At 45.3% G+C, this 12,985-nt stretch overlaps 1 protein-coding gene across 6 annotated transcripts in view; it reads left to right on the top strand.

Moving 5' to 3' along the window:
* TLN2 (talin 2) overlaps nucleotides 1-12,985 on the top strand; it is a 396,032-nt gene that overhangs the window by 307,883 nt on the left and 75,164 nt on the right. For all 6 annotated transcript variants that reach the window (XM_032481038.1, XM_032481036.1, XM_032481034.1 and 3 more), the window contains 5 exons: nucleotides 2,733-2,826; nucleotides 4,775-4,864; nucleotides 6,815-6,937; nucleotides 8,248-8,391; nucleotides 10,018-10,179. In XM_032481038.1, coding sequence (XP_032336929.1) covers nucleotides 2,733-2,826; nucleotides 4,775-4,864; nucleotides 6,815-6,937; nucleotides 8,248-8,391; nucleotides 10,018-10,179 — 613 coding nt within the window. The remainder of the gene's footprint in view (nucleotides 1-2,732; nucleotides 2,827-4,774; nucleotides 4,865-6,814; nucleotides 6,938-8,247; nucleotides 8,392-10,017; nucleotides 10,180-12,985) is intronic.

Genomic DNA, 12,985 nt, shown 5'->3' with positions numbered 1-12,985 from the left:
TTGCATCTTATCCTTTGCTCTTACAGATAAGTATAATCTGAAACCCCCATTGCCCTCCCCGCTCCTTTGTTTTTACTTAAACATTTTTATGATGATTTAGATGGAAGTTGGTTTTTGTTGGTTAATGTTGGTGCCAATCCTTCAAACTGTTCATATCCGCTTTATAACATTCACTCTACTAATAACCCTTTTCAAATTGGAGTGGGGGTGGTGACACAGTTTAGTTATGTTCTCAAGATAAAGTCTTAGTGAAAAACAAATAAACGTTCTTTAATTATATTAAAAAAATTTTTAAACCTAGTTTTAGTTTAAAACCTAAAAATACTAATTTTCATTGTCAAATCTATATAACCATTTGCCTCTGTGCCACTAAGTTTATTATTTAGATATGTAATGGAGGCCCTAAAATCAGTTATGGGGATAAATGATACCTAAATCATGCTTTTTAGTCATGGATCAGTATTGGCCAAGTGATTCACTCAGATATGCGGTGCTTTACTGGCACTTCTGTGAATTTTTTCCAACCGCAAACTCTTAGTCTTAGAATTTTTTTTTAACCCCAAGTCTTTGTTTGAAAATTTTTCACTCCTAAAAAAAAATAGGTAAAAGTATAAGAATGAATTGCTATATATTCTCTGGATTCGCCAATTGTAAACACTTAGATTTTTATGGAACAATCTTCGTATATAAGCTAGGTTTTGACAATGTAGACAAACAGCAAACAAAGAAGCTACATGGAAAGCTAGTGTGAGGGGTGGAAATTGTCCCCAGATGACCACGTCACCACAGTCGGGAGCTTTGTGCACCCTTTGGTGTGTTGACACATGAGCCTGCCCTCTCAGAAGTATGTCTTAAAGGCTGCCACACACAACACGGTGTTGGACTCTCTGGGGCCCTTCCAGGGAATACATCACAGAATGCATCACAGCCTGCACACTCCAGCGGGGCCCCAACGAGGGCTTGTCTTGCTGTCTCTGTTCTTGTTTTGCTTTGCCCCTGGAGGACAGTGCTTCTCCATGACTCCTTAGGGAAGCACTTCTCCCCCAGATAAATGAATCAATAGAGCCAATCTTACAGAAACTATTTTGGGATTCTTTCTTGAGCTGAGGAATGTTTTTCTTCTTCCCGTCACTCTAGCCAGATTTAAAATTCCAATCAGTAGCTCCTCATCAAATAATTAAGCTGATTGCCTTTGTACGTTGGCAACATCATTTTGCATCTAATTTGATATTCTGTGGGAAGCTGCAAAGCCAATTTAACTAATGAGAGGAGGCATCTTTTACATTAGTCAATGTTAATGATTAACTGCAGTGTGTGTCCTATATTGGTTTTGTTCGTTATATTTTAAGTTGCCCATTAGCGGTAGTGGTTACTGACAATGAATAGAATTCAGAGTCCTGCCAAAAGAATGGACCAGTTATGAACCTGCAGAAAAATGGTTGTGGATCTGGCTTTGGAGTCGGATATGCATGGATTTGAGTCTTATTTCAACTCTTTATTTGTAGCATGCCTTTAGGGAATTATCTCACCTCTCTCCGTTTTTTTATTTATAAAAAGTAACGGTATTCAATTTATAAAAAACAAGGGTATTCATTTATAAAAAGGAAGGGTATTTCTCAAAAGCAAGAGTATTGAATTTTAAGAATATGAAAACGAATATATGTATGTATGTGCATGACTGGGACATTGTGCTGTACACCAGAAATTGACACATTGTAACTGATGCTACTTTAATTAAAAAAAAGAAAAGAGTATTCAATTTTAAAACAGTGTAAAGCTACAATAATCAAAACAGTGTGGTATTGGTGAAGGGTTAGACGCTCAAGACAGGGGAACAGAGTCCAGAAGTAGACCCACACAGATATGGCCAATCGATTGTCACCAAAGTTAGAAAAGCTATTCAATGCAGAAAGGATAGCTTTTTCAATAGTACTGAAGTAATCAGACGTCCATATGTTCCCCCACCCCACCCCTGAAAAAAGAATCTGGTTACATATTGCACACCTTATTAAAGAAATTAACTCAAAGTAGACCATAACCTAAACAGGGGCTGCCCAGGAAGGGTGGAACCCTTGCCGATGTAGGAAAAAGAATTCAGCCTCCTCTTAAGTTCTAAAAAGAATAGAAACACATATAAAATTGTCTAAGATTATCTGATTCCTATTAATTTTAACAAAGAAAATAGTGCTTTTAAAGAATAGTCTGAAGATAGCTTCCAGGAACTAGAATTAATGGAATTAATGGAAAGAAGAGGTTTTAAAATCATAAGGCATAGCTTACACAGGTTACTGTATGTCTGTTTTAAAGTATGCAAAATAGCCCAAACCATACAAAGGCAGTCCAAAATAGTCCAGCTCAGATAATCCTCTTCCTTATGGGCTGCTAGTGAAGGATACTGCAAACAGTGTTAATATGAGCTCTTTGATATTTGCAATTTCTGTGAATTTTTTCTTGTGAATATATTAGAAGATAGCCCTACTTTCTGAAGAGACCCATCAGGGCTTTTAAGGGTGAATCAGATGAATACTTAGAAGCAAGGTGGGAATTCTCCTTCGGTCCTCCCCGACTGTGGTTTATTTTTGGTTGTTTAGAGCTTTGTGGAAGAGCTCTCGCTGGGACCGCAGCCTTTATAGTGAATTGTTTTTCTAGGGATCCTGCAAAATGTAGTTGGGGAAATTACCGTTGATCCTTGCAAAACAAAACAAAAAACATTCTTTCCGTTTCTGTGGCAGAGCTGTGACTGAGAGCATCAATCAGCTCATCACGCTGTGCACCCAGCAAGCTCCTGGCCAGAAGGAGTGTGACAACGCCCTGCGGGAGCTCGAGGTGGGTCCCTGGGAAGGCTGCTGAGGACTTAAGAGTGTGTGTCTGTCCGTCCTTCTCCGCCACCATCAGTTTCTTCTCCTCCATTCTGGCCGTTTATCTTTCTTGGGAAACTCTTGGAGCCAAAGTGCCAATCTAAGTGGAAAAGAATTGAAGACAAATTAGATTTGGTGGGATTATCCCCCCTGCTTCCCTTTTCCCACCAAGATGAGAGTTACATTGTTAAAGGATTCTTTATTTCAAACAGGAAGAGGCCTGTGGTATTGAATGTAGGCTGAAGATAAGCAATTTCTACCTAGAAAGTTCCAGAGTGATTACTCTGAGGCAGTTATGAGAAACTGGGATAGATGGCGCTTTTTGAGTGAAAATGATGTTCCCATACATTTTACTTTGCAACCTATAGGGGGCGCATTAGAGGAAACCAAGAAGTAACATGTATTAGTGTACAATCAAGATGGCAGTGGGGCCCTTAGTGGCCCAGGACAGTGTGGATGCTTATCAATTTATGTTCATTCTTAGGGCTTATTTTTAATGGAAAATTCTTTTGTGCTTATAGAATGTATGTGGGTAAACATAAAGTCATGGTGCCTGCTTGTGTGTAAAGCATTCCTGACCAATTCAGGTCATATTGAAACAACCAGGTGGTTATCTCAGTACACATGGGCTGTTTGTACCCAGAGCACCTTCACTTCTCTGGACAGGAAGACCCACCATGCCAGGAAGGGCGTGGGCGGGGAGGGCTGATTGCAGCTTCTGAAGGATTAATTGAGGCTCAGTCTGCCGATGGCAGTAGGCCACTGGCGTGGCTGGAAGTGAGAGGAAGCTTGTTACCATGGGACTGAAGCATTCTGAAAACAGTGGAGAATGTTTCCCACCTTGATAAGTTGCTGCCCAATCCTGGTCTGTTCATATTTGCAAATAGATACGGTATGTGGGTGTTGAGCTAAATGAGGTCTGTTGGCCCCAATGCAAGCACTCTGTCCCTTAATGGCATCCTTGGTTGCCAAAATGAGGACTATTTCAGAGTGGCTGTTACTAAGGCGATTTTGATTATCCTAGGAGTGGGAGGAGTTTCCTCAATAAAATGAACTCCTTTATAAAGCTGCCCTCTCCCTGAGATCTTTGACTGAATAACTCAGCAGTTTTATCATTACTTCCCTCCCACCCTTGATAACTCAAGTGACGTTGTCTTTTTGTTGGCTGTGCCCTCAAAGGCTGCTGGTCCCAATGTGCATCCTTACTCAGTGGGGAGGAGGATGGGTGGCCGTATCCCCTGACTTTCCTCCCTGGAAAAGTCCCCCTTAAGTGATGATCAAGGTTATTAAAACTTGAATGCTAGTGACAGTTGGAGACCAAGACAGAAGAAGCAAGCCCCATGCCCAGTTCCTTGATGGAGACCTACACAAGATTCATCATTTTCTATACTTTTAAAATTAAAAACAAATGAACCATCCCAGTGGGCAGTTTAAGGGAGTTACCTCTTTTCACATCTACCCATTAAAAGGTTCCAGAATTGAAAACTGAGAGCCCTACAAGAAGAAGTGAATTAATGTGCCCTTGAAGTTAAAACTCCTTGGAGTCATCCAGCGGAGAGAAACTGTGCTCATTGACCATCAATATAGGTTGCCTTCCATTAACTTTCAGATTCCTTTAAGAAGAAAATCTCCCCCTTCTGTGAATACCATGCTTTGCCTTCAAATGTGAAAACAGGAGATTCTCCTCTCTGTCAGAGCTAACCCCAGACACCCCCACCCCGATCAGTATGGTGTTGCTCACAGGAAATCTGAAGTCATGAACACCATGATCTAAATTCCTCTCAGGAGTCTGAGTAATAAGTGATTATGACCAGATTCCTGAGTATGGAGAGGAAGTTGATAGTTGATATTTTATGTTACATTTCCTTTGTTCTAGAACACTTGCTTACTTTTTAAATTGTGTTCTCCTTCTGTAGACTGTCAAGGGGATGTTGGACAACCCTAATGAACCCGTTAGTGACCTCTCTTACTTTGACTGCATTGAGAGTGTGATGGAAAATTCCAAGGTAAGCCTGTCTGCTCTGGTAGCCTGCCTTCTCATTGTGGGAAGAATCTAGCTGTGCCTCGTGTGCGTCTGCCTGTGGCACAAAGCCTTGTTCTCAGGTGCGTCTCAAACCTGACTGTGCACTGGAATCACCTGAGGTCTCGGTGAACAGATTGCTGGGCCACACCCCTGAGTTTCTGATTCAGCGGATCTGAGGTGGGGCCAAGATTGTGCATTTCTGACAAGTTCCCGAGTCCTACCCACGTGGTCCAGGAGCCACCCTTTGAGAACCACTGCTTATACCCTTTGTGAACCAGATCATGTATTTCCTTCCCCTGGGGCTGCACTGCTAGGGAAAGCCCTTCAGTGAACTTGACTTGTGTGAGACCCCCTTGTGTGTTCCTTTTGCCACCCATCCATGGCACACATTCACAAGAGGAGTGAAAAATTGTGGGGGGTTTTTTTGGGGTGGGGGGGTGGCAGTGAAAGTATCTAAGCTAATATAATGGTTTATGGCCTCTCTTCTCCAAATCTTAACCTCACTCAACAAAATCTTACTTCTTAGAATTTTATTTGATGTGGGTCGCGACTGGACAGGGAGGTGTCCAAGAAACCTTCTTAGCAGAGCAGCAATAATAATATTTTAAAAGGTTGAGAAACAGACCTATGGTAATAACGCCAGCGTTTTTGAGAATGCCTCCAATTCAGGTTGAAATGAAATGCAAGTGAGATGAATGGATATTGAGGAATTGCAGTTTGGCTTTGTACTTGGAGCACGACCGCCTGTGACTTGGAGCATGATGTCTGTTTACGTCACTCTTACGTTAGCTTTGGGGAGACGTCTGAACTGGTGATGTCAGGAGGGCTCGCCTCGAGCTGGGCTAAGGCTAGAGTTTGCTCTGTCCAGCATCCTTTATGGAACTATGGATGGTCTAAAGGGAGGATGTATATGCTTTACACACTTAGATCCAAAGAAACTGTTCTTCTTAAAGAAGGATGCAGGGTGAGGGAAAGGAAAATACTGTACGCAAATATTCTTTGCTTTGCAGGTCCTTATGTAAACAGAATTATTTTGTATATTTAAGCAATTTTAGAGAATTTCTTTCCCCATCCGAGATTGACAGAAGAGCTCTGTGTTGACAAAGAGCTCTGTGTTGGGTTCTAAACTTGGATGTGATCATCTCTCTAAAGAGTTCTGTTGAACATCCTTCAGTTCTAAGATCTAAGGCCCTGGAATGCAGTACCTGCGTGCCTGGGGCATGAGGAGGCCCAGAGAAGACACAGCACCAGATACGGGGCAGGCGCCTCGCCTCTGCCCACGTGACCTTCTGTCTGACCTTGTGCAGGGTACTTGACCTCTCTGAGTTGGATTCTTTTAGCTGCTGTTTTAAAGGCCTATAAAAAGAATACAACAATGATTTTCAAAATAAGGGGAAATACTTTAAAATTTTAGCACTTGTGTTCAGACTCTCTCTCTCTCTCTCTCTCTCTCTCTTTCTCTCTCCACACACACACACACACACACACACACACACACACACACACACTTCTTAACAATGACATGTTTAAATTTTACTGTCCAATGAATAAGTGAATAATATTGGGAAGGGCATGACTTCACCTACAGCTTGGTGGATTTGTCTGATTTTTATATTCTGGGAACTAACAGTTCTCAATTTAGACCATTCACCCATAGGATGCCCTGTATAGATTTTACTTCATTGATCTGTGTATATTAACTCTATCTCCTTGAGTTACAGGTAACTTCTGGATGAAAGCTTCATACTTTCATTATTCATTTCTCTTTATGGAACAGAAATGATACCACCATCTTGAATCTCTTCTTATTGCAAATAAAGGAAAGAAATGGCCAGAACTGTAAATTAAGTGGCCTCAAAGTTAGAAGCGTAGGCCCTTGACCCCACGGTCTGAAGGAATGTTGGTCAGAATGTCACCAGTGGTTGCTTTGCAGGTTCTGGGAGAGTCGATGGCAGGGATTTCGCAGAACGCCAAGACCGGGGACCTCCCTGCCTTTGGGGAGTGTGTGGGGATTGCGTCCAAGGCTCTCTGCGGGCTGACGGAGGCCGCAGCCCAGGTAAGGGTGTGGGCCCTGGGCCCCACGATGCTGGCCTTCCAGCCCGAGTCCTGTGCCAGGTCCCCATGGGAAGCACGGGGGGCTACAGGGGGAGCTTCACCTTCGGCTCCATCTCCGACCACCACTGCAGAAGCCACGGAGAAGCCCATGGCTCTTGTGCTGGCTGGGCATCAAGACAAAAGTCAGTCTGTTACCTCCAGGGACCTGGAGAGGACACTGAACACTGCAGACCCAGCGTAGGGTTCACAGGCCAGCTTTTTTTTTTTTTTTTTTTTAAGGTCATTGTTAACAGATAAGTTGTTTAGGGGAAAAATAGGTATTACATAAGTGAAATTTTCTCTGAGGATTTAGAGTTGCAAAACTCTTAGTCATGCTTTTTTTAGGATCAGAGGGAGAAAAAAGTAAATGCCATCGCGCAGAGATACGATCAGGCATGTTCCTGGCTCGCCTCTGACTGTCCTGTGCATTTCCAATAATTACTGGGCTCATGAACTTTCAAAAATGTCAGCATTTACCTTGAAGGATTTAGCATTTGACAATTACCTTGAGCCTAGAAGATTTTACTGAACCAAAGAAAAAGATCTCTAGTTTGGGGGATGAAATCATCTTCCCTTTCCCTGCCTCTCACATCTCAGGGGAGATGAGTTAAGGTTAAAATCCTTCCCCACAGATTCATTTTCTCCCCATTACTTGCCTAACACATCCAAAGGGTCTGAAGGGAAGACCTTCTCTTACAGCCCCTGGTCCTCTTGGAGATCAAACACTGCTTTTCTTCCCCCTGCACTATCTAACTCATTCTTTCTTACTATTGGAAATACCGGCCTAAATAGTAAGGAAATACTAGGCTACGAGATGAGAAACCCTCATGTAGGTCAGGCTCCAAGGTTAAGCTGATGCAGCAGCTCCACGCCATCAGTCTACACCCACTTCTTTTCCCTCTCCCAACTGCCAGCCAAAGAGTGAGCTTCCTGCTGAGGCCGGGCCCCCTCATGGTCACAAGGTGGCTGCCAGAGCACTCAGGGCTGCATCCATTATTGGTCATGCCCTATGAAAGAGCTTCTTAAGGCTTTCTTAAGAGCAAGGAGATTTCATTCCCAAAAGCCTGTAACAGGCTCCTGCTGGCATGTCCCTGGCCCGGGCTGGGGTCAGCCTGTCCATCCTTAAACCCTTAGTGATGAGCTGACTCTGACCACCTTGCACTGGGAGCACCTGAGAATGACTGCTGTGTGTGTGCTGTGGGACCCTGGTCTCTCACAGGCTTATCTAGGAGCGCAGAGAGCCTGAGCCGTGGTTTACCTCCTCCCTTTCAGGCTGCATACCTCGTTGGCATCTCTGATCCAAACAGCCAGGCGGGCCACCAGGGCCTCGTGGACCCCATCCAGTTTGCCAGGGCTAACCAGGCTATCCAGATGGCATGCCAGAATCTGGTGGACCCCGGCAGCAGCCCGTCACAGGTAACCGTGGGGCGAGCATGTGAGATCTGTGTGTCTTTAAGCTCTTGCAGATGGGTGGGGGAGACTATGAGTAAAGAACACTGTTCTTTCGGAGCTTGCAAAGCCAGTTCAATGCAGCGCTGCAGATAATGACTTTGGGGGATATTGCAAAATGTGGTGAAAGTAGAAACGGGTAGGTGCTGTGGAATGGAGTGCTGGAAGGCAGGAGGAGTGGCGTAATCACCGCGAGGGTCATCAGGAGTCTCACAATGCCGTTCATTCAGTTCAGGGGACATAGGCTGAGGGCTTGTCCCGTGCTCAGCACTGAGGGTCAACATGAGTAAGCCCCGATCCCCTACCCTCTTGGCTCTTACTGTTGGATAAAGTTTCAAAGGTGGAGTGATCAGGGTATGACGACAATGCCAGGGATGCACAGAAGGAGGTGTGATGGTCTCAAGGGGCTGTTGAGGTCCCTTCCCAGAGATGGTGGCACTGAGTGAGGCCCCAGAGCTGGGTCAGAATCCACAGCACAGAAGGAGCCACAGAGACATTTGAGAGCTAGACTGTATGTGTGGGTTTCCATGACACTTCTAATACCCGAGTGGCATGGATTCTGTTCAATTACTAAAGTGGTGTGTGCTGAAGGAAACAAGAATGGCCCGCATGGCTAGCAGAGGCAGCCCGTGAGTGGCACGTCCACCGTTGACCCTGGGACCAGCATTCTTGAGGCAGGAGAAGGACCCAAGTAGAGGAGGTAGCACGGGGCCCATCTGGACCTAAGACAGACGTCAGTGCGCCTGGGATTCCTTACCTGTCCAGTTAAGGCCAAAAGGGTGTTACCAGCCTCAGCAAAGTGGATCACGTGGATTCAGAAAAGTGCTTTGCGGGTGGAGACTGGGAGATTCCTGAGCCAGACCCCTTATTAAGGTGCCTATACCCACCTGTGGGTGAAGAAGGCACTGTCACACCTCAGTGTTTGTCTCACTCATCTAGACCTGGATTCTCCAGTGTGCTGGCCACTAGCTGCACATGGCTGCTAAGCACTAGACATGTAGCTAGTCCAAACTATCAGCTCTTAATGTAAAATACAGACTGGATTTCAGAGACTTGGTATGATAAGAAAAGATTGTAAAATCATTATATTCTTAAATTGGTTACATGATGAAATGAAATATTTTGGATATATCAAGTTAAATAAAATGTATCATTTAAAATAATTTCTCTTGTTTCTGTACTTATTTTAATGTGGCTGCTAGAAAATTTAAAATTAGACATGTGGTTTGCATGGTGCTTCTGGTGGGTGGCGCTGGCCCGGACCCAGGACCATATGCCTCCTGGCCTCGGGTTCCAAAGGGTAGCTGACTGCAGCTCCTTTGAGACTACCTGAGCCCAGCCCCTTCCCACCACCACATCAGCACCTCCTTTCTTTTTCTTTGTTTATTCTCTCTGGCGTCCTGATTCTCGCCCTCTCCTTTCTTGGAGTGACTTCGGGGGTGACAGAGCTGGAGACAAAGGTTTTATTCACCCAAGCCCTGGACATGTGAGTTGAAGGACAGTCCAGAGCTTGAGAACAGGATGGCTTCCTCTGAACTGGGCCCCTCTGCACTGAAAGCATAGGGTGTCCCCAGCCCGGTCCGTGCTTTCTAGGTTCTGTCAGCTGCCACGATTGTCGCCAAGCACACCTCGGCCTTGTGCAATGCCTGCCGCATCGCCTCGTCCAAGACGGGCAACCCCGTGGCCAAGAGGCACTTTGTCCAGTCAGCCAAGGAAGTCGCCAACAGCACCGCCAACCTGGTGAAGACCATCAAGGTAGGTCGCTGAGCTGAGAGGCCTTAGGAATCCCTGGAACACCTGCTGCGGAGGGGAGAGAGGTGTGGGATTGAAGCTCGGCTCCCTGAGGCTTGCTTCTAGAGAAGTTCAACTTCTAATCCAGTCTCAGGATTTAAGTCACTGAGGAGGAGTTCATTAGTGATGGAGATATTTATCATGAAAAACCAACAAATAGCCATGGTCTATAGTAACCTTCTAGGTAGTGTTTGGGGAGGGGTAAACTGTGTGCTCAGGGGGGTGATTTTGAGGGGCTAGTAGGAGGTCCTGCCATTGTTGCTAAATCTGTCTGGACCAAGAAAGAAGGTGGATGGAGAAGGGAATGGGAAATTCACTTTGATGTTAAAAAGGCGGGGGGGTGATTTAACTTATCCTGTGATATATACTCTGTTTATAGTTTAAATGTTTGAATTGTAGCATCAACTTTTTTTTTAATTGAAGTATAATTGATTTACAATGTTTGTTTCAGGTGTACAGCAAAGTAATTCAGTTATACATATATATACTTTTTTTTTCAGATTTTTTTCCCCATTATATGTTATTACAAGAAATTGAGCATAGCTCCCTGTGCAATACAGTAGGTCCTTGTTGTTCATCTATAGCACCAACTTCTTAAAATAGAGTGTTCCCCATGTGTAACAAGTTCATCTGTATGTTAGTGGCCATGGGCACGTGGGGGGAGGTGGGGCAGGGTACCCCGTGAGGAGGAAGTCGCAGGAGCTGGGCGGAAAGACCGCAGACCCAGTCTGTCCTAGGTGGGACACCAAGCTGACAACAAGCAGCTGACCTTGTGGGAAAGCAGCCACAATCTGGGCAGCAGACCTCAGGCAAAGAGCCCAGCACCCCACTCTGAGCCTCCAAAGGAGAGTGTCGGGGAAGGCGGGCTTCCCGTTCTCTGTGAGTGGGACGCGCAGGAGGGAAAGGCATTGGCGGGCTAGCATTCGACAGAGGGGTTTTCACACTCACTGAGGTGGGATGATCTGCTTTGTTGCTGGGCGAGTCCCGGGGTGATGAGGCTTTGCCCCGTCCTCTCCAGAGGAGATGGTACTGCCCACCTCATTTCCCTTGCTCTACACACATCCGGTTTAATCATGTGGATTAATCTGTCAATAGGCTGAGCCAAGCAGAAGCCAAGGAGAGATGGTACAGCCCAGCCCCGCCGTGGTTGGAAGCGGGCAGGCGAGTGCCCTGTCGGCAATTTCTCAGCTGTTGAAAGTTTTTTTTTTTAAACTATTTTAAAAACAAACTAACAAACAAAACCCCCCAAAACAACCAAGTTAAAATCCACCTATTTGAAGGCAATAATAAGATAGGTTGAAAATGAATAAATAAAGTCAGTGCCTGGGAGCCCCCAGGATCCTGGAGGCAGCTCACCCTAATTCCCTTCCTGGTTCGTGGCATTCAAAATGAGTAAAGCTTACATTTCTTAATATTTTGTTTGTGCAAAGCCTGTTCCCGGTGTTTTGTGTGTATCACGCGTTCAGTCCATGCAACTATCCTGTGCTTGTCATCCCCATTTTACAGTGAGGACGCTGGCGCCCAAGGTTAGGTAACGTTCCCGGGGTGACTCAGCCAGGAAGTGGTGGATTGGAATTCAGACCCAGATCCCCTGCTATTTCAACTCCATCCTGCTCTCAACCCTGGTATGCAGTTCACATCTTCGGTAGAGAGTCTAGTCCAGCTGACCAGCCTGGGAAGAAATGCCTGGGTGTGTTGCCAGTGCTTGTGTGCGAGTCTCGGGGAGGCCGGGATGGAGAGACAGCAGTAGAACTGAAAAGCAGTGACATCATTGTTGGTTGCTGTGTAATTAACTAATTTCGGTTAAACTTGGCCATCTTCTGATCATCAAGACACAGGCTATATTTAGGTGGACAAGGGAGTGAAAAAGACAAGAAACTCTTCTATACAAATTCTTGGAAACCTTTCTTTGCTGCCTCCTCCTTGGTTTTAAGTCCTGACCTCTCTCTGTTAAGATCTCATCGTCTTCTCAGAGGCTCCTCATGGTGGCAATCCCTCTTTGTAATTCTCTGCAGCAGATGAGCTCTTGTGATGGCCTAAAAGATAGGCCTGTGCAGAAACATCAGGGGTGGTGATTCAGGGTGGTTGTAATGTGGAGAAGGTAAGGGCCTCCTCTCCCTGGAGCATCCTGGGGGTTAGGAGCAGTGCACGAGGAACAGAAACTAACCTCTTGCCCCTCAACTTGCTGAAATGCATTTGGTTTTTCTGTTCCCATCACCTGGCAGCCTTTGTCGGGGACGATGAACTTTGTTCTTAATTTACTGATAGGAAAATGGCACAGGTTGCCTCGCTGTCATGTACCATACTACATACACATTGACTAGATAATCTGTGTTAAGGAATGGTGAAGAGTCCTGTCAAAGAGAGAAACAAATGAATATTTAATTTCCTAAATGCTTAAGACAGCTGCCCTCAAGGCTGCATTTTGCTCTAAGTCTTATGCTTTAGTGCTTTTTTTTTTTTTCTTTTCTTTAAACCAAAAGGATATGCCCAGCCTAAATCCCAGTTGCCACACCTTTAGAGTCAGAGAAAGGACAGAGAACCGGGCGGGAGGAGCACTGGAGAGCAGGGAGCAGATTACCTCACAGTGGGTTATCAGCACCCATTTAGAATGCATGCCTCCAGGAATTGAAAATCTCTCCTGATGGCATTCTTTGCAATCCCAGAGCATGGCTCAGCAAGGATAAATACGGGCACCCTCCTCCCTGCCAGACCCTGCTCTCAGGGCCGGCCAAGGTAGAAGCAGACGGACCCCTAACCATGGTCACCA

The sequence above is a fragment of the Camelus ferus genome, chromosome 6, assembly GCF_009834535.1.
Source record: "Camelus ferus isolate YT-003-E chromosome 6, BCGSAC_Cfer_1.0, whole genome shotgun sequence".
NCBI lineage: Eukaryota > Metazoa > Chordata > Mammalia > Artiodactyla > Camelidae > Camelus > Camelus ferus.
Note: the sequence above shows the minus strand (reverse complement) of the source record. Positions and strands in the feature narration are given on the sequence as shown.